The sequence below is a fragment of the Trematomus bernacchii genome, unplaced genomic scaffold, assembly GCF_902827165.1.
Source record: "Trematomus bernacchii unplaced genomic scaffold, fTreBer1.1, whole genome shotgun sequence".
NCBI classification, from domain to species: Eukaryota; Metazoa; Chordata; class Actinopteri; order Perciformes; family Nototheniidae; genus Trematomus; species Trematomus bernacchii.
The window spans coordinates 8,568,939-8,591,808 of record NW_022988043.1 but is presented as its reverse complement, the minus strand read 5'-3'; the positions used below and the strand labels follow the sequence as shown (position 1 = coordinate 8,591,808).

The 22,870-nt window shown below is 41.0% G+C and overlaps 3 protein-coding genes across 3 annotated transcripts; 1 reads left to right on the top strand and 2 right to left on the bottom strand.

Moving 5' to 3' along the window:
• Positions 1 to 444: 444 nt before the first annotated feature.
• rgs7bpa (regulator of G protein signaling 7 binding protein a) lies at positions 445 to 8,191 on the bottom strand. The gene is made up of 6 exons (XM_034117586.1): positions 7,077 to 8,191; positions 5,990 to 6,156; positions 2,941 to 3,071; positions 2,366 to 2,510; positions 1,685 to 1,755; positions 445 to 1,491 (listed from the first exon to the last, which is right to left on the bottom strand). The coding sequence occupies exons 1-6, from the start codon at positions 7,224 to 7,226 to the stop codon at positions 1,400 to 1,402; spliced, it is 756 nt and encodes a 251-aa protein (XP_033973477.1). The 5' UTR covers positions 7,227 to 8,191; the 3' UTR covers positions 445 to 1,399.
• A 221-nt stretch (positions 8,192 to 8,412) lies between these two features.
• Positions 8,413 to 16,488, bottom strand: si:dkey-250l23.4. The gene is made up of 4 exons (XM_034117854.1): positions 15,472 to 16,488; positions 11,456 to 11,693; positions 10,350 to 10,475; positions 8,413 to 9,843 (listed from the first exon to the last, which is right to left on the bottom strand). The coding sequence occupies exons 1-4, from the start codon at positions 16,486 to 16,488 to the stop codon at positions 9,638 to 9,640; spliced, it is 1,587 nt and encodes a 528-aa protein (XP_033973745.1). The 3' UTR covers positions 8,413 to 9,637.
• A 3,148-nt stretch (positions 16,489 to 19,636) lies between these two features.
• htr1aa (5-hydroxytryptamine (serotonin) receptor 1A a) lies at positions 19,637 to 21,295 on the top strand. The gene has a single exon (XM_034117585.1). The coding sequence runs from the start codon at positions 19,637 to 19,639 to the stop codon at positions 20,894 to 20,896; it is 1,260 nt and encodes a 419-aa protein (XP_033973476.1). The 3' UTR covers positions 20,897 to 21,295.
• Positions 21,296 to 22,870: the final 1,575 nt, after the last annotated feature.

The window sequence follows — 22,870 nt, the reverse complement described above, 5'->3', positions numbered from 1 at the left end:
AAAGTAAGTGACCAGCTCCCTTCTTAGGTTTGGTAGTTTAATATTTCCTTCTCTCTTGTTTTCACTCGATTCCTCGAGTAAAGTAGTAAAACCAAAAACTGCTTTTTATGTTCTAAAGATGATCAGGCTTTTCTGTATCTCTATCAATCTTTGTCCTCTTGTTACCCTCCCACATACAAATGTTTACTCTACAAACAGGGTTAAGACTGGGACAATCCAAACGGAAGAAATACAAAAATAGCAATAGAGTAAATGTTGAGGTGTGTATCCCAAAATATGAATGATGATTAACTATCACCTATATTGCAATCCATTTAATTCTTTTAGATTTATTTCCCAAAACTTTAACAACCAGATGTTTCAGAATAGTTTGGCATTTTTGATTGTTTGTCTCCACCAAGTGGACACTTCACTGGATTACATGCAAATAAATACAAAGACTAGTTTATAAGTTTCAATAACAAAAGTTTTTATTAACAATGTAAAATGACCTATATCAGCTTTGACTACTGAACCTCCACCGTGCCCTAAACATTGATCACTATCATTAATAAGCAAGACCATGCTGTCTCACCTCAGACAGAGGGAGACCCTTCCTGCTTCTGCCAACTAACAGAATCTCTGCTAACCATCTCCATCCTTGAAAATAATTCAGAGAGCATTGCGTAAAGAGTATGTGTATATACAAGTCTAATGTCTCAATGTATAGATAGATATTGTGTGCAAAGAAGTTTTCTTTTTGAGTATTGTATCATATATTCCATTCTGAAGCTGGAAAAGTTTAAGTTGGATACAGGTACTTGGTTTATGGAAGACTAAATTAAGTACATTAAGAAGAAGAAACAGCAAGTAACAGAAAACAGAGACTGTAATACACAACAAACTTACTCTGCACAAACCTGTCATCTCAGCTTAGACATACGAAGGTATAACTTTGTCTTTGCAAGCGCCGTCCTTAAATAATTGGATTGGCGTCTAATTATAAGTTATCACATTGTTTCTGACAAAAACTGACAATTATATTCCCTTTTTTAAAACATGAATCTTCATTTCATTCGCTCAGGTTTGTGGAAGTAATGAACATTGACATTATTTCAAATGACCTCTCATTCTCTTTTACATTGGACAAGCAGATATCTGACTTCATTTACCAAAAAAGGGAAAGTTTGTTGCAAAATATCTTAAAATATATGTTCATGACTTTTGTTTTCATTACAATGCAGTTACAATTCTTCTTTGTATTACAAAATAAAATTATAAAATGGGCAGCCGTTAAAAAAAAGAGAAAGAGACAATTTATTTGAAAATGGCAGTAATAGATTGGTGGGAGACACAAGTGGTGAAGGACAGTGGGTAATGGTGTCTTTGTTACCGCCTCCTACCCACAAAGGCGGGGCCCTTAGCTGGTTACCAGGCAACAGAGCCCAAAGAACCGCCTCTTCCTCTGTCGGACCAGAGGGTAGGGAGTCAGGTTCAGCAAACTGCTGTCGTCTGGGCACAAAAACACACAGCAGACATTTTTAAAGTTTTAATCATGTTTCTTTTTTGTATTCACTCTTGATCCCAATACATCTTCTATGCTTTCGGAGCAGAAAGGGTTTCAAAGTGTCACTGCTCTATGGGGTTGAGGTGTGGGGGGGGATGTGTGTGTTAGAGTTAAGGTCAAGTTTGATTTGTATCTTACCTTGGTTCTTCAATGGTAAAGGCATTGTCTCCCTGAGTTTACTGAGAAGGTTTTTCATCTCTCTCATATCCCTGCAACAACACAAATGACATATTTACACTCACACACACGCCTCCCATTTTTGACGCATCGTCTAAAAATGCAACCTAAAAACGTAATTAGTAGTAAAAATGTATTATTGTATAATACAATGCTTTCTTCAATAATCATTTAAAGCACAGCACACTCTGAGACTTTCGGATACAACTTCCATTTGTCAAGTAAATCTGGATATTTTTAAAGGTGATATTTATATGTATTTCTATATTATATCTTATTTTAAGATTTGCTTCTAAAGTTGTATTAATTGTTAAAGTTATAAAAAATGCTACATTCCATTAGCCTACATTTGTGTCTGGTTTATAGTAAAATATTTGCATATATTTTAACTGTTGTAATAATGTAGGTTGGCATAACTCCTGTTATCTTTTTTTGAGTAAAAAAAAGTTACATTTTATCTTCAAATCCAATTGAAAATGACCAACTATTACATCATTAGTGAGGTTCAAAAGAAGAACATGTGAGTTTTAACTACATACTGTATGTGTATTTTTTTTTAAACAAGGAGCATCTACAATTATTGACACCAAAAAAACGTATTCACACACAGAGGGACACATTTCATTTTGTGTCTACCTATACCTTTCAATGTTCTCTATGTCATTGGCCACCAGCCAGCAGAGCTGAGGAAAGTCTGTGGGGGAGGAGGAGGTCTCCTCGAGGATGGGGATGTCCGAGCTGTCCTCCGTCTTATTGTCCCCTCCAGTGGGGCCGCAGCCATCCTTACCTAAAGCACACAGAGAGCAGCTAGCCTTTAGCATGTAGCACCACTACACGCATTAGAAAACAAGGAAAACAAGGGTGGGAACAAAATAAGAAGAGTTGACATACAATTAGCCATCAGATTACATGATAATTATTGAACATTAGTGCTGCTTTATATCTGTAGACAAATATTCAGGTCTGTTGATCAGGTTGCTGTTGGTAGAATAGGAATGGTGGTGAAGTTTTGGATGATAATCTGTTAAGTAAAACATGATAGAAAGCTGAAAATCAATAATTACATCTGAACAGTTTCAAATCTGCCAGTGTGTGATTGTCTCCTGTTTGCTTTGTTGAGAAATCATTTTAAAAATAGAAGTACATCATGCTGTGTATATACTAGCTGGCACACATGCATAAATACAAACATTCTAAAATCGTCTTTGTGTATGAACCTTTCCTGTGGAGCTGCAGGGAGCCCAGCAAGCAGACAGACTTGAGCATCTCAGTGATGAACATCTCGAGACAGCACTGCAGCTGGATGAAGAGCCGACAGATCTCAGGGTGGATCTCCCCGTCCTCCGGCCTGAAACGGTTCATAGTTCGAACACAGCAAGTTTGTAAGCGAGCTGGAACTGGATGAACTATGGAAACATTAAAGCGACTTAATGAAAACTAATTAACATCATAGTTCCGTTCAGGGATAAAGTTAATGGATAGCATCTTCACGTTTCTTTGTATGTTTAACATAGTTTACTGTTGAGTTATGCATTGGTGACCTCAGTAACTTGATGTGCGTGTGCTAATCTAAACTCTTAAATGTGTAGCAATTCCACTGTAAAGCCCTCTATTAATGTTCAACATATAGTTTCCAAATTGCATGCAGTTACATACAAAAAGACTCTCTCCAAATCTCGTTAACCATGAGAAAAGTGAAATAGTTGATAATGGTATAGTGAATGGTGAAGAAAAACCAAAACCCAAACCCAATGCCCTTTAATATAATTACACAGACTGAATTATTGATGTGTGGCTATTACAAGTAATACTTCCATCTTTCAACATAACATCTTCTATGCCACATCATAAGCAGCAACAAAACTATTGAGTATCACAATTGCAGCAGCCTGACGAGTTAGGCTGCTTGTGATAACTTCAATGTGATCTCTAACCTGAACAATAACTATAAATCCTAATAGCAGCAGCTATCGCCAGAAGAGGTAATAAACTCACATACATATAAAACCTTGTCCATTCTTTACCAAATTCACACTAACAGACGAGCCATATAGTTTGCGTTATTGATGAACCTGTTTTTTTGCAGCGTAAAATGTCAAAATGGCTACTGACTGGATTTGCTTGGTTATTTTAGTGTGTTCTATGTTAGTCTGATAATGTATAAATACAATGCAGTGGAAAAGTTTAAACATAAGAACCTCATCTGAGTATAATTTATTTACCCAAAGCGGATCACTAGCTTTTATGAGACACTGCAGTAGCTTTACAGCCATATAAACCTGGTGTTGAACAGACAGGTGATATTAAGATGCTGTGATATCAAAAGGGAAAGTGACAGCGATGAAAGGCGAGAAACTTGCACCTGGTGCAAACACTTCTCACATAAATAACGTTGTTGCATTTCCCTCTTGGAAAAGATGGCTTTTCCTTCCTATCCATGGTTTGCCACAGCGATGCCTTCTAAAGTACTGTTGCTACAGCACAGCTGTCATCAATGCTATCCTGCTTATCAGCTTTCCTCTAGCACATCGGAGAGACCCGCATCACTCAAGCAATTCAGACACAGGCTTTATTTGATTAAATGGGAATGATCTGTGCTGTCTAATTCAAGTGCTGTGAATCTCATAGTGGAGAACGACACCAAAATGGTCTGAGAGCTTTTGGAGAAGGAGCTTTAGAGTATGTGCTGGTAATGATTATGACAATCATGTTGATGCCGTTATCAGTAGGAACTTAGAGTTCTCTCTAAAGCTGCTGCATCGTCTCTATTTCTATAGCAGCAGCAGGAAATCAAGGTACAGTATTATAATTGATAATACTGTTTCTCTTGGAGGTATTACTGTATATAGCTGTATAATTGCAATATATTGGAAAAAGAGTATACAGAATTGCTCTGTTTCTCCAAAGATTTAAGTAGGAAGGTTTTAAAGCCTTGCTATAAAAAGCAACTGAGACACCCCTGTTCAATGGATGTTGTATGATTCATGCCTCTGCATGACAGGAAACATGCAAGAAACATGCTGGCTGGCTAACCATATGAGTGTGTCACGCATATGTGATTCAAAGATTTTGTAATGCATGTAAGAGACAGTGAAGGATGTGCATTCTTAAATGGCTGCAAGATGTAGCAAGTGGATTAATTATTGAGCCAGGAAATGGGTTACAGAGCAGAGAACAGCCTATAACACATTTTAAACTCAGCGTTGTGAAAAATGTGGCAGACTAATATTTTATGGGAGAGCATTCGATGATTTCAGAGGTCTCTAATGAATGTGTATGCCTGGAATAAGGAGGAATCCAATAGTGCTCAAGCTTTGGCAAGCACCTAGCCCTGCAGAGCATCCTCCAAATCTCTCTTACCACTGGCATTACTTTGTCCGATTGTTATTTAAGTAAGTTTGAGATTGCCAAATCAGCTGGCATCTTAGCTTCAGTGAGGACATTCAAATCCCAAGCCTCACTTTGCCCTTCTTACACTGGCACCAATGTGGAGTAGATTATGCTCAATGGAGAGAGCAGGCCAAGTTAACAGACACGTCAGGCGTCTAGCACAGCCTCTATCTTCGACATAAACCACTATTATAAATATAACTTGTAATATTTTCTTTGGTGCATCAACTATTTCATTATTAAAGCTAAGGATCAAAGATATTCTGCACAAGAGAAAAGAATAACATCCGTTTTTGAAAAGCATGATCAAATGACAATAACAGAGAGACAACACACAAACACACACGGTCACTCTGACAATACATTAAAGCAGAAATGCAAAAGTCCTCAACTGCACATTATTGATAGCCTACTATTATTATCTCAGATATTGACGAGGGAAGCATTCCACTTCATGCATTAAGGTTTTAGGCCCCAGCTAATGGGAAGCGGTCAGTTAGAGCATGTTGTTGTAATTGCTTCCTGGTAAAGCTGTCTCACTAGCAATTAGAGACATCACTTTAAAAAAAAAAGGCTAATCTCATGTTCTGTGCTCCCAAAACTCTTTATCCACTTCAAGCTCACTAGCTTCACTTTAATGGGACAGACCCTTTAGATGCTTTCTTCGAAGATAAGAGGAGCAGGCCTAAGTATACATGTGCCTAAAACGGGGACGCTTATGCAAATGAAAGATGTGCTTTGGTAAAATTAGCTACTTTATAACTTTAGGCACAGCAGTGTAGCAGAGCGCCCCATTTGGTGCACTTTCAGCACCATGGATAGCGCGTAGCAAGGTACTAATGTTCAGCACCGTGGACAACGTCTGTGCCAACTCACCCTGATATCAAGGAGAGACTGTGGTGAGCAGCTCGCGCCATTTCGCAGCCTTTAGTTCGGGTCTTCAGCAATTCTGCCCGTAAAGAAGGACAGTCCACAGTGATTTCGCCAATGGAGATGACCAGCTCACGGTACAGAGCCACAAGCGTGTTGAACTCTTGGACGATCTGTGATACAATTAATGAGATAATAAAATATGTTATTCCGAAAACGACTTGGTCAAGTAAGTACCATACAAACATAACAATGCTCTTGTGGCTCCCTGTTCTTCTCATTGAAGTAAAACAATCTTTATATTTGGCTTTCTTCTTGACTTGTTAACATAAAAAAGTGTCAGTCAAGACGGAAATGCTGAGCAGTATTATATCCAGCCTCACTATTATTTTCCCCGCACTGAGGCAATATAATGTGCCAGCAGGTTCCCGGCTGCATGCTACAATATAAACAGTATTTAAGAAATGTTTTACATTGCACATTAAAAAAAACGATTGTCGTTCAAATTGTCCGCAAAGTCAGAGTGTATGATGAATGTATTGATTTTATTTTTCATTGTCCCATTATGCTAAGTTTGGTTGTTTGCACAAGCTCAGATCTTGGGTTCAGGGCAAACACATTTCGTTCATTTTGTGCAATTCCTGCATAGCATCCTGCTGCACTCCTGTGTATGAGGCTCCATGACGTTCACAGATGTTTGAAAGGGTAAATACATATATTTCGTGCCAACATCTGTCAAAACACGGGACCTCTGTGCAAGGAGACACCTCCGTGGATAATCTTGTAATTCAGGCAATTTTGATACCAGCCAAAATCACCTGGAGCTTTGCACACTCCAAATGCAAATCACACAGTATCTGCACGCAGAGATGATCTGTTTGGATTCACTCCCAACAAAGCCATGTAAATGCAAAAAGCTATTTTTAGGCACCCAGCCCGGGTTACAGGCTTTTCTTTGCAGCTACTAACAGCTTTCGCCTGTGCATTCTGCCTGCACGGGATAGTCGATCGTCTTGGAACAAAGACATGTTGGGATAATAACATCACTCCTTATCAGAGGCACCATGCAGTCATTGACGTGTCGCAAACCTACCATTCTGCAGTCGGCCACGGCGCGCTGGGCTTTGCGGGTACTTTCGGTGCTCTCCCTCCTCTCTGGGTCGCGGGAAGGAGGCTTGCCGATTTGGAAGATGTTCCCGGCTGATCTGGGGCGGTTTTTGCGCCCATTCGATGCAGAACTCATGCATACACATCCACTAATAAAACAGCCCTAATACAGAACGGCTTTGTCTTATTTCCCTACCAAACTCCACCACTTTCTCTGTTCCTGCCTCACTAGCCCCGTAGCCCGCACCTTACTGTTCACCTTATTATCTCCGATTACGCTGAATTCACCTTCGCCAACTGCTGGCTGGGTCAAGCCTCGTTTATTGTTATTGCTCCGTCTATCTCTCGTCTTCCTTCTCTCTAGTGTGGGAGACGAAGTAAATATGTTCCCAGACGAGCCTCAGAGCGCAGGAGAAGTACCGGATGAGCGCCTGCGACTCCTCTCCGCATTGCCTTGACTGCGACGGGGCGCAAGTCACCTTCACTCCAGCAGCACACGGTGCACAGTGAAGACTTCACACCCAACCCGGAGCCCAGCTAGCTGAGATGTTTTCTCTGACGCACCGATGTCGGAAGGAGACGATCGCATTCACGGATATTCTCCAAATGCAACCATTTTTTATGATTGCGAGTTTCCATTAAGCACCAATAAGACGGGCGATAACGATATCGATATTGTCTTCGCTGCAATACCTCCTTTTTGAGACGAAATAACACTGGCAATGTCCCGGCTGATAATTCTACAGCTCCCTACGCGACACCTAAAGCTTCTGTGTCGGGGAAAATCTGAACGCAAAGAAACAAAAACTTAATCGTCTGGTATCGTGGTGTCAATTCTGCTCCCAGCGTCTGATCCTTCGAGTGTTTCCGGCTGGTTGGGCAGGCCTGTATCTAACCTTGGAGAGGCAGAAGAAGACGAGCAGTTGCTACAGGCCTGACGTGGCTCTGTATCTGGCAGCACTGCGCACCCAAAGGACGGAATACTAATATGGCCCATTCCAGTCAAACCCCCGCCCCGAGCTGTTACCTATTTGAGCTCCTTAACGAGTGAATGCAGGCTGTTACCCACTTTTAGTAATACATACATAATGCATAATACAATCTGCTATGGCCTTTGTTTTGGAACTTTAAAGTGTGATTTATGGAACTCTTTTCTTTTAATGGTCCCTATGTTATAATAGTATCCTTCACTTAAAAACTCAGGGTGGTTTAGTTTTATAGTTCACAGTGACTTAATGATTTAAAAAAAGTTATAAATGGTATGAGTGTTTCATTGTTACATTTTAGAATATGCCTGTCAGGAATATGCCTTTAACATCTTACGTTGCTTGTTGCACTTATATGTTTTCTTCCTGACCAAGAATAATCTTAAATCAAATTCAATTAATTCATGTGAAACTTGACAGGCAGACAAATACATATCACAAAAAGTATTATGTCATTCTGAAATAAGCTGCTTAAATGCACATACAGATGGAGCACATTGTCATAAAAACTATGCTCAGTGTCACACAAACAATACTCTTTCGACATTCTTATTTTCTGTCTGCTATAAATGTTCCTGAATCCATTGGCAGCTTTCAGCAGTGCCATTTGCATTTCCTTGCTTTTTACAACCACAAAGAGGAAAGTATGCGGTAGATAATCTGAATAAATTACGAGTCCATTTCAGTGTATGGTGAGTGTTCTTTCCAAACCTGCATTACTATTTAATTGTGAATGCAGAAAAATACTTTCAAAATCCATCTATGTAAGTGAAATACACCCACAGGCACACAGCATTAACACACAGACAGAAAGAGACACGCATGCATTTCGAGTGAGACAGGAAATGTACAGTGTGATATTTCTGTCTATTTAAATATTAAATATTATTTTGTTAGTAAGTATAATGACAATTAAAGACATAAAATGTGTCAGGAATAAAATCATTTATTTGGCTCTTACACATGATTTCATTTCAAATGTATAATCACTTAAACGGTTATACCTGTATGTGTTTGTTTAAACTATATCTGCTACAAAATAAATTGACTTTAAATTGACAACAATATTCCCTCCAGATGGATGCTTATTGACCTTATTCAGCGACCTTGGGTCCCTTGAAAGGCGCTATATAAATATCATTTATTATTATTATTGTTGTGTTGCTTATCAAAAATGTAAGCACTAACAGAACGTATGTCATTATGTTGAAAGTAAAACTGATGTGATGTTACACTGTTATTATCTCCCCTTCAAGCAGGAACAGGACACAATGGAGAATATAGGATTCCCAAACATCCCCGCACCATTTCCCTATTTTAATCATTTATTTATGAGACACAACAAGCTGGCACACTGCTGTTTTTCCTCCACAGTGACATCCCACCTGCTTGACATTCCCTCATTGTTTTCTCATTAAACCCTATCCCTCAGTTTGACCCTTTCTCCCTATGTGAACATGCCTGTCTTCTGTCTCATCCTAAATTCCTTATTGTATGATCATTCTTCAGTGTCCTCAACCTTTCCTTTTTCGATGTTTCTCCGTCATTGTTGCCAGGACTGTCAAAAGGAAGGGAAGAAGATGTAGCAAAGAAAGCAGAATATGAAGAAGCCAATAACCCAGTTGACTGAGTAAATATAAATGATGACCATGTCCATGTCAAAGCGCCAGCCTCGAGAGTCATCCTCAAAGTCCAGAGCATCCAGGCGGTAGCCTCCTCCGTGGGGGAACTGGCGTCTAGCTATGGGACTGGACTGCCTCTGGAAGCCTGGTTTGGGTGACAAATAGGTATCTAGCATCTTTCATTTAAGTGGTACTTTGCCCAAAGTATATATAACTGACTTAAATACTTTGAAAATAGTATGATTGGTGGGTAGTAAAGCCTTTCTAAGTGTACTGGGAGAAGGAGCTGGGATTCATAACAGAGTCATTTAGAAATGACAAAAGGTTTTTAAATCAACTCCTACAATAATTATATTCCAAACAACCATTATTCTAGCATTAAAGTAATTGATGTTATTCAGTGCATCCCTGTTTTCCTACAGCTCTTTTGGAGGATGGTGCGACACTGCTTTAGCTCAAGATATCCTCCAAGAATTGTGCAAATAAACAATAAATTGCATGTGTGTGGGAAAGGCAGCCACTTATACAATATAAATTACAGACAAACGCAGTATAGTTTAAAATGTGTCCTACTGTTGCTGGTATTTGCAAAAGTTGATACATTCATCCTGAACTGAGAACATTTCCATGGGTGAGGATTCAAAAACTTGCCTCCAAAGATACGGAAGAGTTTTCGGCAGCTCGGGAGAGGCCACTTGGCACAATTTGCTTTCTGGAAGTTCTGTTTCCGGGAAAGATATTCCTTTGGGAAGAATGTTCTTGCGGTTTGGTTTAACTCTGTAAACAAGACAAGGAGACAAACTTAATATTATAAAACATCTTCTTGATAGCCTGGATAGATTAAGTTATGAGATCTGTATTAAAGATCCTGCATTATTAGACTCCTTCATATTTGTTCTTGTTCTGTTTCTGTGTGACCTTGGCATTGGTAATCACCACACAAATCTTATCCAAAGTCCTTTTCACCTAATCACTCACAAGAGCCCTTAGCGTGTCTGCGATGCTCATAACCATGGACACTCTGCCTATTTATGGACACAGCAGTGTCCCTGCCGCTCATTTCTCCTACATACATCTCGAAGTAGGTCAAAGTGAATCACAGAACTTCATTACTTATTCATAGATGTGTCCAACTCAGACTACGTCCCATGTAATCAGTGTGCAGTGATCACAAGGTTACATCAAATACAGCATAAGAGTGAAATATCATCATTACTGTACGTTATATAACATTGTTTTGTAGGTATGTTACATATAAGATAAAGGTTTTATCTTCCATTTGTGACGCTCTTAATACAAAGTTAGTTTTGTCATGCATTTGCAACCCATAATGAGTACTCCTTATGAAAGCACAACGTAAAGGTGTTGTTATCCTGTTTGAGTTTGTCTTCTCGTTCTGGGTGACTCATCTGGTCAGAGCTGAACTAAAGGTCTACTCTGCTCCCTGTGGGACATCTGCAGCTGGGCCCCCGAACAATCTGCAGCTTAGATCTGTACCAACACACATATAGCTGCAATTATGCATGTATGCATCTATACAAATGTACTGTTTCATAACACTACCATGTGATGTTTCATAACACTACCATGTGATATGTCATTCCACTGTAAAGCTCTTATTATACTGGCATATTTCAAAGTGTCTTTTTATCCATCTAACATTACTCACTTCAGAATGCAGAGTCGTAAGTTCGAGGTGATAAAGTATTTAAAATGTTGAGAATTGTACATCAAGTGCTTTCTGCCTATTAGCTCACCCTTCTGGAAGAAGACATGTGTGATGATTGTTCTGCAGAGGGGGCAGGGTGTGTTGGTGGGGCTGCCCTTAGCTAGCGTCCTCAGACAGGGTTCACAGAAGACATGGTTGCAGGGGTGACACATGTAAGGACTGAAGAACACATCCAAACAAACGGCGCAGATGAAACCTTCTCTGTCACCGGCGCTCACATCCTCCTCGTCCTCGCTGCTACTGCTGGATGGGTTCCCTGTTGAACTCTTGGTGCGGAGAAAAGGCAGAGAGAGAACAGACATATAGATGTTTAAGACAGGTATCCCATGCATATATGTTCTTTGTATGCAGTACCTTTGGGTATGTGAGTGGTTTTAGTGTTTTTTGAGAGGATTCAAATCAGGTTAGCGCCTTAAAAAAAAGATTCAATGGATTTCTCTTTTTTAAAAGGAAAATAATCATGGCAAACTAATTTCTAAAGGATCAGATTGACATGGATTGAGATTTTGAAACAGAATGATTGAGTATCAAGTTAAAGAAAAAAGGGAAAATAATCCAGAAATATGCCGCTCTACCTATGAGGTTCAGCATTTATTATCACTGCAAGATGTCATTGCACCAGCTGGCAATACATATATGTCAACATGTACTATTTTGCAGTCCTCTAGAGATTCTGTACCCTCTTCTTGATACACCCATTTTGACGAGAGTAAATTACTTTTACAACAACCTGCACAACATAATAATATGTGTGAGGACATGAGGGTGTAAGGTGTGAGCTCAAAAGAGCATAACTTCTACCTATCTACATGTATCACTTTGTACTGTAAAGCAAGAAACATTGTTCTAAAGAGGGACATTTGACCCAGATACCGGTACTAATTCAAACTCCATTCACTTTACAAAATAAAGAGAGGTGTTGCATCTCTCCAGGTAGAGTTTAAGTATAAGGCACAGTGTGACTTGTGAATACAAAACTGAGTAAGATAGCACTTTGTCTTGATGTTGTACATGGCCTGTCCTCTTATCCTTTGATCTAGTCTGTACCCTTTTATTTAATAGAGCACAATACACTGCGTTATCCCTCTTATCTCCTCAGCAGTCAATTGCCCTTGATTCCAAATGCCTCAGAATTTCTGAATAAAAAATACAAATCATATAAGAGGAAGTACCAACACTTGTTTAAAGAACAGTTTCTCGGGTCCCTGAAGTCCCCCGTCTCCTCCTCAGACCTGTGTTAGCAGACCCAGAGGAGTGGTGGCTGAGGCCTCTGCTTGAAAAGCCTGGGGGTGCTTCCAGAGTAATTACCCTGTTCTCACCCAGGGAGGGCCTCTGGGGACTTCAGTGTCTTACAGCCTGCCTCCCAAGGTGTGTCATTATCACAGAGGAGACAACACAGTGAGCACAGCTCCTGAGGAATCATGGCCACTGAGGCTTCCCCCTGGCAACATGTACTGTAACATGACCATTTTGTCTTGGTATCATTCAATGGAAAATAAATTCAACTTTCTGAAATAAAAGTACATTTAAAAAGACACTGAGTAAATCGCTTCCTTTTTCCAATTGTCACTTCTAACACACCACTGAACTGTGATTTGAGTTACCTTAAAATAATCATTAGTATTTCATAGCAATACATTTTCCGCAGGACTCCAAGCAGCAAATAAAACTGCTTCAGTGCAGCAGCCGAATTAAGTCCAAAGAATCAGGCACTAATTGCCACACAGGAAAGAAACCACTTCCTGTGGGAAACTGGATGACAAAAACACCCGCTCTGACCTTTGGCATACTTTGTAATGTATGCAATAAGTACAGCAGGACATTGTTCAGAAGTAGTTACATGATATTCTCTCAGGGGGGTTGAAACAACTATCTCCACAAATAAGAAGGTAGATAGGTCAGCAGTAAAGTTACATGAAATATGCAAAAGGAAAGTAAATAAAAGCATCATTCACATTGTGAATTATTTAAATGGAATTAAAAGCAGGCTTTGTGATTAAAGGGGTTAAGAAAAAGGGGAATGAGACTATTGTTCTAATGCTCTTGGGAGTTCAGTCGAAATGGCTACAGCTAATAGCAGAAATGCTGTGCTTGTAGTGAGAATCATTGTAACTGTAAAGTGCAAAGTTGGGAAAAGCTGACAAAAAGAACATGCACACCCAAAAACACCTTGATAAGGATTAATGACCAAGCAAGCCCATTCAATCTCCCTCTGAATTAAAACAAATATAAAGTTCATAGTTGGACAAAAACCCCTACTCACTTTTTCTCTGAGTTAGGAGAGAAGCTCACAACCACTACCATGAATATGCATTAAGTATGGAGCTTAGCTTAGCATAAACACTGGAAGCAAAGGGGAGCAGTTAGCCTGGATTTCTCAAAAAAATCAAATATATGAATATTGTTTCAAAGTGATTGTTGGTGCTGCTGACATAAAGAAAACGGCAACAGTTGATGTCCTTCTCAGAGCATTTTAACTACCAAAAACAATGGACACACTTCATTTTGGTTTCAACTGTTATTTCAGTTCAATTTTCACTTCCACCATTTGCCATTGCCTACTGGGAAAGGTGACTATTTGGTCACTGGGGATAGCTACTGATAGGTAGAAGGTAAACCAAAAGTGCATTCGTAAATGAAGTCTACATTTCCCCCGGTGATATACCTGGTGGCACTGGCAGACGGAATTACGATGAGAATGCAAGACTAAAAGGGCACATAGCCAGGCGCTGATGGTATCATTATTCTATTGCCTTTACATTATGATTATCAATATTTTAGGCATTACAAGTAAAAATGTGTCTATTGCCACTTTATTATGTGGTATGTCACTTGCTTAATTGACACACAACATAGATGATAAAGGACAAGTAGATCATTTAATGGAGTCATGCTTTGACTTGCCTTTCACTGTAGGACAGTCCAAACTGATTTACCCTTAAATCATAACTATGGGGAAATTGAATAGGATTCACACTTACACTTGATGTATTTTCCACACGGTGGCACATGCCATCTGTTCTCTTCTACAGAAATAATCCACCAGATTAAAATAGACACAATTAAATGTGCTTGAGTATATACATCATGCATACATTAACAGGCCAAATCCAATGGGAGGAAGAGAGGAATATCTTAACTAAAACAATGTCATCAGCAGGGGGGCTTTGAATTAGTAAATGGATGTTCTGCTTTTTCAAAGCAACTAATTCTATTGAGCTTTATCTAATTCAGAAGTAAGAATAATTTCTATCAACCGACATGACTGCAGATCTGCAGCAGCCAATCAAAACAGAATCTGATCTTTTGTATGATTGTTTTTGAAGTGCTCTCCAACCAGGCCTCATCATGCAACCAATTCAGATGTAACCCCACTTTAAACCGCAAAGACAATGGCTATTGAGATGAGCATGGTGCCGATAGGACTGTGAGCAGTCAGACTGTAGATGAAATGAAAACACAAAGGAACACAAATACACGTGACAAAAACTGCTATAAATAGTTACAGAGAGAACGTGGACCGATTATGCCAGAATTTAGTCGGCCAATTGTAGTTTACCACACACTCAAATGTACACAACTCTTACTTGCTTTATTGCATTAAACTTTCATCCTAAAATATAAACAAACCTTAACCGAATCAGTTAGTAATTTAATGCTGGAGTGCCTTGAGACTAGAGTAATTCAAAAGTATCTTATTTTTTTCTAAGTGCCATGCTAATAAAACTTGATAAGGAATGGATTTAGATGCATAATTTGTTTTTTGTTTTTTTAAAGGAAATTACATTCAATGATAGTAAGTTGCCACTACCTCTCAAGTTCTTATATTGTTGTTAGTGTAACAACATAGTCTGCATTAGGAAATGGGAGGGAAACATACATTATTCAATGATCTAATTACAAGCTCTATGGTTCCTCTTGTAGCACACTAAGATATGAGGTAGGTAGTTGATCTTAATCCTTAAACCACTGACAAACCATTTGGTAAAGAACAGCGACGTCAGTACTTATTGGTGTTGGAAGGCTCAGTTAATTGTCATTCACCTGTCTGCTCTCCTGCAGTTGACTTTGTCTCCACCTCTCTCTTCTCCTCTGCCTCCTTCTCAGACACTTAATCCTGTTCTTCTCTCTTTTACTCATCCTCCTCTCCCCAAAAGGAACATAAGGCAGCACCACTGCAGAGGTCATGGTTTGACCCGTCACCTCCACCACACCACTGCCTCCTTCCTCGCCATCTTCCAAACCCTCCTCTTCATCATCCTCCTCTCCTTCACCTGCCCCGAGCACTGAACTGGCGATGTGTGTCTGGGGTATTTGTGACAGTCGTCCAGATGAAGCAGCTGTCCTGACCTCCACCCAGAACGGATCTGGCTCTCTTGATGAACTTAATGGGTAGCGGAGGAGGTCTCCTGACACTGTCCTGGATGAAAGTCTCTGAAGGGACATAGCTGAGGATCTGGTTTGGATAGGAGGCGAAGGGAGAGCAGAAGACATGAGCCTCATTACCGGCCGAGGGACTAGGGAGTTCAAATCTGTGGTGATGGTCCTGGTGCAGTCAACAGTGGGATGTCTGGGACATTGGTATCTTCTCTGGAAGTGATTTGATCCTTCACAAACTTCCGAAGTGCTGTTTGACAGGATATCTGAATTACTGCTCGACAGACTTTCAGTGCTGCTTGTTCCTCGTCTGTCCTGCGATCTATCTCCATGATTATCACTTCTTACAGTCTTTCTCGGATGTTGTTTTCCTCTTGCGCTGCCTCCTGCATGTTCAACATGATGTCTCTCCTCATCACTGTCTTGGTTTCCTTCTCTACATCTTCCTCTTTCCTTGGAGCAGGTCTTCCTGTGGGCTTTCTTCCCTGGCAGGGGAGGTCTCACCAGTGCCTCCACACTGCCCGATCCCCCCTCTCCGGCTGGATCTGCCCTTGTTAGCCCAGGTCTCACTGGTTTCAAATACGGGGTATAAGTCTTGTTGTTGCTGTTTTCTTCACCAGAATCCTCACTTCCACAACCACCAATTCTGCCATTTACACCAGATGGTTCCAGGTGGGAGCTCATGACGGCAGTTTTGAGCCCCTCAGTCACAGCTGATGTAGCTTTAGCCAGCTAGCCTGGTCTTTCCCCTCTCATCTTTCCCTGAGTCTTCTCTCTGCCTGCCAGCCCTTCTGAATGTATGGGAGGTAGAGGGACAGTTCCAGTGTAGAGGTGAGCAGCGCTCTGGCCTGGCTATCCTGCCCTGGTTGGCCTGCTGGGACATTCCACACTGTTGATAAAGACAAAGCCCCCCCTGGTGAGCCCCATTACAATAGGGGCACTGTTCACAGCTGTACTATTGTCCCATGTGACCTATAGAAAACACACTGCTATGCAACCACTGAATACAACAAAAATAATGTGAATAAACCAGAGTAACCTTTTTTTTTAACTCACGTCCACAACCATGGTGTCAGCTTTTCTCACTCAGGGGTTTGCAAACTGAGCACAGATATTGTAGTGTGTGTGTGTGTGTGTGTGTGTGTGTGTGTGTGTGTGTGTGTGTGTGTGTGTGTGTGTGTGTGTGTGTGTGTGTGTGTGCGTGTGTGTGTGTGTCAGACTATTGCTTTATTTCATGTGTAAATTCAAGTTTTCTGAAGGTACATGTTTAAAGTGTTTCAGTGTACTTGCCCAAAGGAACTTCTAGACCTGCAGAAAATCTAATTGTATTTAATGAAATATTTCAGGATAAACTCTTTATGTCGCTTTGTTCTGACTAAATTGAGAATATAAGAAGGAACAGGAGATTCTTCATAAGAAGAAGAAATGAACAGCTTAAAAAATGTAGCAGCATAAAAGATTATCATGGGTAAGTCAGTTTGATTATTTGTTTTGCATCTTGGGCCATGAAGCTTTGGAATACCCCAGCAGACGTGGCAGGAAATCTCTTTTGTGCAGTGTGGCTATTAAGCGTTTGTCTTTTCTTTTTTTATTGTTCTAGAGTTTTGACCTGTTGTCTCCAAATCAAAATACAAAACACAGTTTTTAACTTCACAGAGGAGAGGAGAGGGACAGGAAACGTTAGTATGTAAGAGAGGGAATGCCAACTGCAAATCACAGATGCATTTATTACACGGTACGCAAACTAAAGGGCTGAATGGTTATTAATATCAATATTATTATTACTTCTGAGAGGGAGAGTGACGATGCATTTCTGGGGACAGGGGCAGGTGATTTTTAAGAAACTGACGCGCTTCTGCAGTACACGGACCCTGCCAAGACACTGGAATTCACCGACTCTCCCAAGACACTGGAGGTCCATGACCATCCCAAGATACTGGAGGTTGCTGAGCCTGCCAAAGCAAGTTGAGGTCCCTGAGCCTCCCAAGACAATGGTCATGATGCTGTATATTAGTCAGGGAAAGACTCAGTGGAGGAGAGGTTTCAGTAGATGGCGCAGGAGAAAGACTTAGCCACTTGAACATTTAGATTAGCCCTTCAGTTTTGATAGCGCTGACTTGACATGTAGGAGAACTGGACAGTACAAACAGGGCACTCTTTGTTCTCAAGAAACACCCTCCACCACATCCTGCAATGCTGCGTGTAGGTCCATTCAGCTAGAGTGAGGGAAATAGAGGATGAGGACCAGACACCAAGAGATACCAAGCAATGATTCATTTCTGTCCATACCATCTATTGCATCAGATCATCAGTTTACCGACTCTGATGATGAGGAGGATGAGACCCTCAGCCAGACTCTGAGGGTCTCAGTAAAAACAAAGTTGATGTTGAGGAGATCAAGGCAAAGAGGAGCAGCAATCGCTTCTACCACTTCTTCCGCAATATCTTCTCAAAGGTAGGTATTCACTTGTATTGTAATTAGTCAGACAAGATAAAAAGTACACACGAATAGTTTGGACCTGACCGGATCAGATAGGATCTAAAATGTTAAGTCAAGTAGAACAGACCAACACCCATGTGCATGCCGTCCTGGGGAGTACGTTACAGAAGAAGCAAGTTAGTAAAGAGCTCAGCCAGGCACTTGTATTTTATGAGCTTAATTAATGAGTGAATCCACTTTGAATATTAAGTGCAGCTTGAAGCAGTCATTAGTTAGCCAACATTGCACACTTCTCAAACGTCATGCCCCCTGATAAAACCCATCCATGTGTGACTTTGACTAAACTTCTGGCGACAGTATTACTTTTGTGTAAAAAAGAATACGACTTAAGGGCTAAAGCTTATTACGTTTTATTTCAAAATTGGAACGAAAGACAGCAGCAGGTTGCTGTACAATGGGAATGTGGAGCAGAATGCCCTCACCCCCCTTTCAAATCTATCGTTATAATAAAGAAAAAAACATTATCGTTCACACACTCACACAACCATCTCTATCCGTATCCTTCCTACGTACTCTGCCTTGAACATACTGACACACGTTTCCATGCATTATATGGTGCTGTACCCGCTGTGGGCAGCAGATGGCAGCAGCTTCCCTCTCTGGATTGTCCTGGCGCTGTCCCTAGTCCTGAAACTACCTCTCGCTCGCATGGCTCCGGTCATGTTACCTTTTCTAATTCTGGCTTGAAATGCATTATTGCGCCCTTAAACACTTTATTAACACTTATTCCTGAATTTCTATTTAAGCTCTTTTTGCCTTACAAGAAAGCATGACTTTTTTTCCTTTCTTACTAATATTGTAATAAATACAACAAAAAATGAAAGCCCTGATTTACTCCTAAGGTGTAAACTCACAAAATCCACAAATTGGAACAATCAGTGAGTCCAAATAATCAAATAAAGGGGAGAGAAAAGGAGAGAAGAGCTTTGCACCCTCGTCGGTTGTCTGTAGTAGAAAAACGGAAAAACGAGGAGAACAGAGGCACAAAAACTCCAGGGCGACCTCCAAACGGTCTGACGTACCCCAAGCTGCTGGTATAAATGAATTCACGGCGTCAACAAGCTCAGATGATTCGCAGCACCGGTGAGGGCACCCGGCTGTCAACACTCACGAGCTACAACACACACAACCCCCCTCACCCACACACACACACCCACACACACACGTCTGCGTCATGCGTCCTGAGAGCGACGGCACCAAGACGGTAACTCCGATGGACCCCAGAAAAACGCACAGCGGCAGCAGTCTGAGGGGCTGACTGTGTCCTGCTAATCTGTCCAGCTGCGAGTCCCCACTGCCCTGAGAAAGTTGCACTCTGAGTGCGGTCGCATAATGGATTTTATAACAACAAGCAGCAACGACAGCAACGCCACCAGCAGTTACCCACACCGGGAAGACGTGGTTGCCGACTGGGACGGGGGTGAGAATGGCACCGGGTCTGGGTCTCTGGCAGAAATGAAGCTAAATTACCAGATTATCACTTCTCTGCTCCTGGGGGCCCTCATCCTCTGCTCCATATTTGGCAATGCGTGCGTCGTGGCAGCAATTGCCCTGGAGAGATCTCTCCAGAATGTGGCTAACTATCTGATCGGATCGCTGGCCGTCACAGACCTCATGGTATCGGTGCTGGTTCTACCAATGGCGGCCCTCTACCAGGTTTTGAGCAAGTGGACACTGGGGCAGGAAATATGTGATTTATTCATCTCTCTGGATGTACTATGTTGCACCTCATCCATCCTGCATCTGTGCGCAATTGCCTTGGACAGGTACTGGGCCATAACAGATCCAATTGACTATGTAAATAAACGGACACCGAGGCGAGCTGCGATCTTGATAAGTGTGACTTGGCTCATTGGTTTCTCAATCTCTATCCCGCCTATGTTAGGCTGGAGACGCGCCAAAGACAGGGCGAACCCAGACGCCTGCAGCATTAGCCAGGATCCGGGCTACACAATCTACTCCACATTTGGGGCTTTTTACATCCCTCTTATTCTCATGTTGGTCCTGTACGGGCGAATATTCAAGGCTGCTCGGTTTCAGTTTCGAAAGACTGTCAAGAAAGTCAAGAAAGTCGAGAAAGCAAAAGTGTCAGACAAGTTTTTGGCGGTCTCTCCGGCCATCTTCCACAAGAAAACTAACGGGGAAGCCGGGGTCAAAGGCTCTCCGTGCGTAAACGGGGCCGTGAAGCACGGAGAGGAAGGAGAGTCACTTGAAATCATTGAAATTATGAGCAACTCAAAAACGCACCTGCCTCTGCCCAACACCCCCCAGTCCACGCATGGCTACGAAAACATGAATGATAAGAACTCGGGGGCGAAGAGAAAGATCGCGCTGGCCAGGGAACGTAAAACGGTCAAAACACTGGGGATCATCATGGGGACTTTCATCTTCTGCTGGCTGCCCTTCTTCATCGTTGCTCTCGTGCTGCCTTTCTGTGCAGAGAGCTGCTACATGCCGGACTGGCTGTTCGCAGTCATAAACTGGCTGGGCTACTCCAACTCTCTCCTCAACCCCATCATATATGCCTACTTCAACAAAGACTTCCAAAGTGCTTTCAAGAAGATCATAAGATGCAAATTCCACAGAGCGTAACAACACAGTGAAAACATTTTGTTTGACTTTGATGTGGAGTAAATTAACTGACAGCAGGAAATGTTTAGTGACTGTATGGAAGAAAAATAAGCTACAGACTTTAATTCAGGGACAGTCTCCATTCGGTGTGTGTTCGAGGACCGTGTAAAAAAGAACCCAGGTTCATTGGCCGCTGATGAATTGAGACATTGCAGGAACGTTCGCTCTTAATGTACACGCTCATGTTTATTCAGTGTTGTAGATACAGTATTTAGCCAATTTCTGATTCTAGCCATCGTTGTATCGCCATCATGCAACACGTGTCATGTGCTGATTACATGCATACAATCATGAGACACGCGGGGCTTACATCCTACGTCACGGGCTTTGTAGCACTGAAACAATAAAAGCAATCAAGGTTTGACATTAAGAAATATGAGTCCTTTTTGTTTAAAGAATAACAAAGTCACAAGCCAAGCGGCCTATAGTAAAAAAAAAAACAGTTTTTCTTGGGACCTGTTTCATCATGTATCTTCATATAATATAAAGAATGAATCATGTCGTAGAAAAAACTAAGCAGAGAGCTTTGCTGTGACAGGCCACACTGATGATAATGGGGGGCCGATCAGGTTATCAGTGCAAGCTGTGTTTGAGGTCTTACAGCAAATGGGTATCGAACAAACCACACAGCCTATCCATCAAATCCATATTAAAGTCAAGCGCAAAAGGAGATGGGCTATTTTTTCTAAAATGAAGGATGGTATTACATTTATGATATGATATGTTCTCAGTCTTCCCCCCCACTCTCTTATTATTCCAGAGCTCTCCCATCCCATCTCTCTATTTCAGAGCATCCCTTGGGTGTGAGAAAAAGACAGACAACACACTGATTGCTCGAGTGAAAAATCAAGGGAGAACATGAAATATTATTTTCCTATTTTACATTATTATACTGTTCCATTTCCCAAAAAGGCCTAAACTTACAGTGCATTGAGCTTTTGAGAAGTCGTTAACACCAAGAAAAACAGTGCTAAATTTCGTAAATGCATCAGAAAACCGCATAATGTAGATGGCTGCTCAGAGAAATAGGTCAGATCAATTCAAACAGTTGCAGGAAACCTCCTCACTGCTTTCGTCTATTATACACATCCCAGACACAAATGTACTTACAGTAGATGCAATGATAAAGATCGCAGACGTTAAAAGAGGAAAGAAGGAAAACAACTTTCAGGAACAAGTCCCAATGAGGCCTGCACATTTCACATGATGGGTGGCTAGTTGGCTCGTTGTCATGGCAACAAATCAAGCCCAATGCATCGTGGGTCAGCCAAGGTGGGGTGAAGGCTTGGTGAGCAGGGAGGGACAGCAGAGAGAACTTAGAGATGACACCCGTGTCTGTTACTCTGCAGTCTGCAGGGTGTTACAGAGCACACAAATACCCTTAAATAAATAAATAATAATAATACATGGCGGCAGAACTGTTCATTAAGGGGTACAAATGTATAAGCAGTAGGCAAAATAATAACTAATGTAATAATAATAATTAAACACGGTTTAGCTTATATGAGGACAGCTTATGCACGTGTCAACAAGCATAGCTCCTCCTGTGGGACCTCTGTAGCTGCTTTACAAACAGTTAATTAATAATTGATTAACAGAATAACATAGCTTTTATCATATTAAATGAAATATAAATCCACACATGAAGACTTCCTTAAAGTGTGTTATGAATTAGTTATTAACATGCGTTTTTGTGTTCAGAAGGACTCAACAGAAATGTTAAGCTTGACGGTTTAGTTTGACATTACAATTAAATCAGGGTAAACTTTCTATTTTTCTTTGGGGGTTTTTAGAGATCTTTTGCTGGGTTTTGATGAAGTTTCTTACAGTATAACTAACTATAGTAATATCCAAATAGTTAACAAATGAAATAAACACATGATATTTATTTATGTAATAACATAATATTAGTATTATATCGCACTTTAACCACCA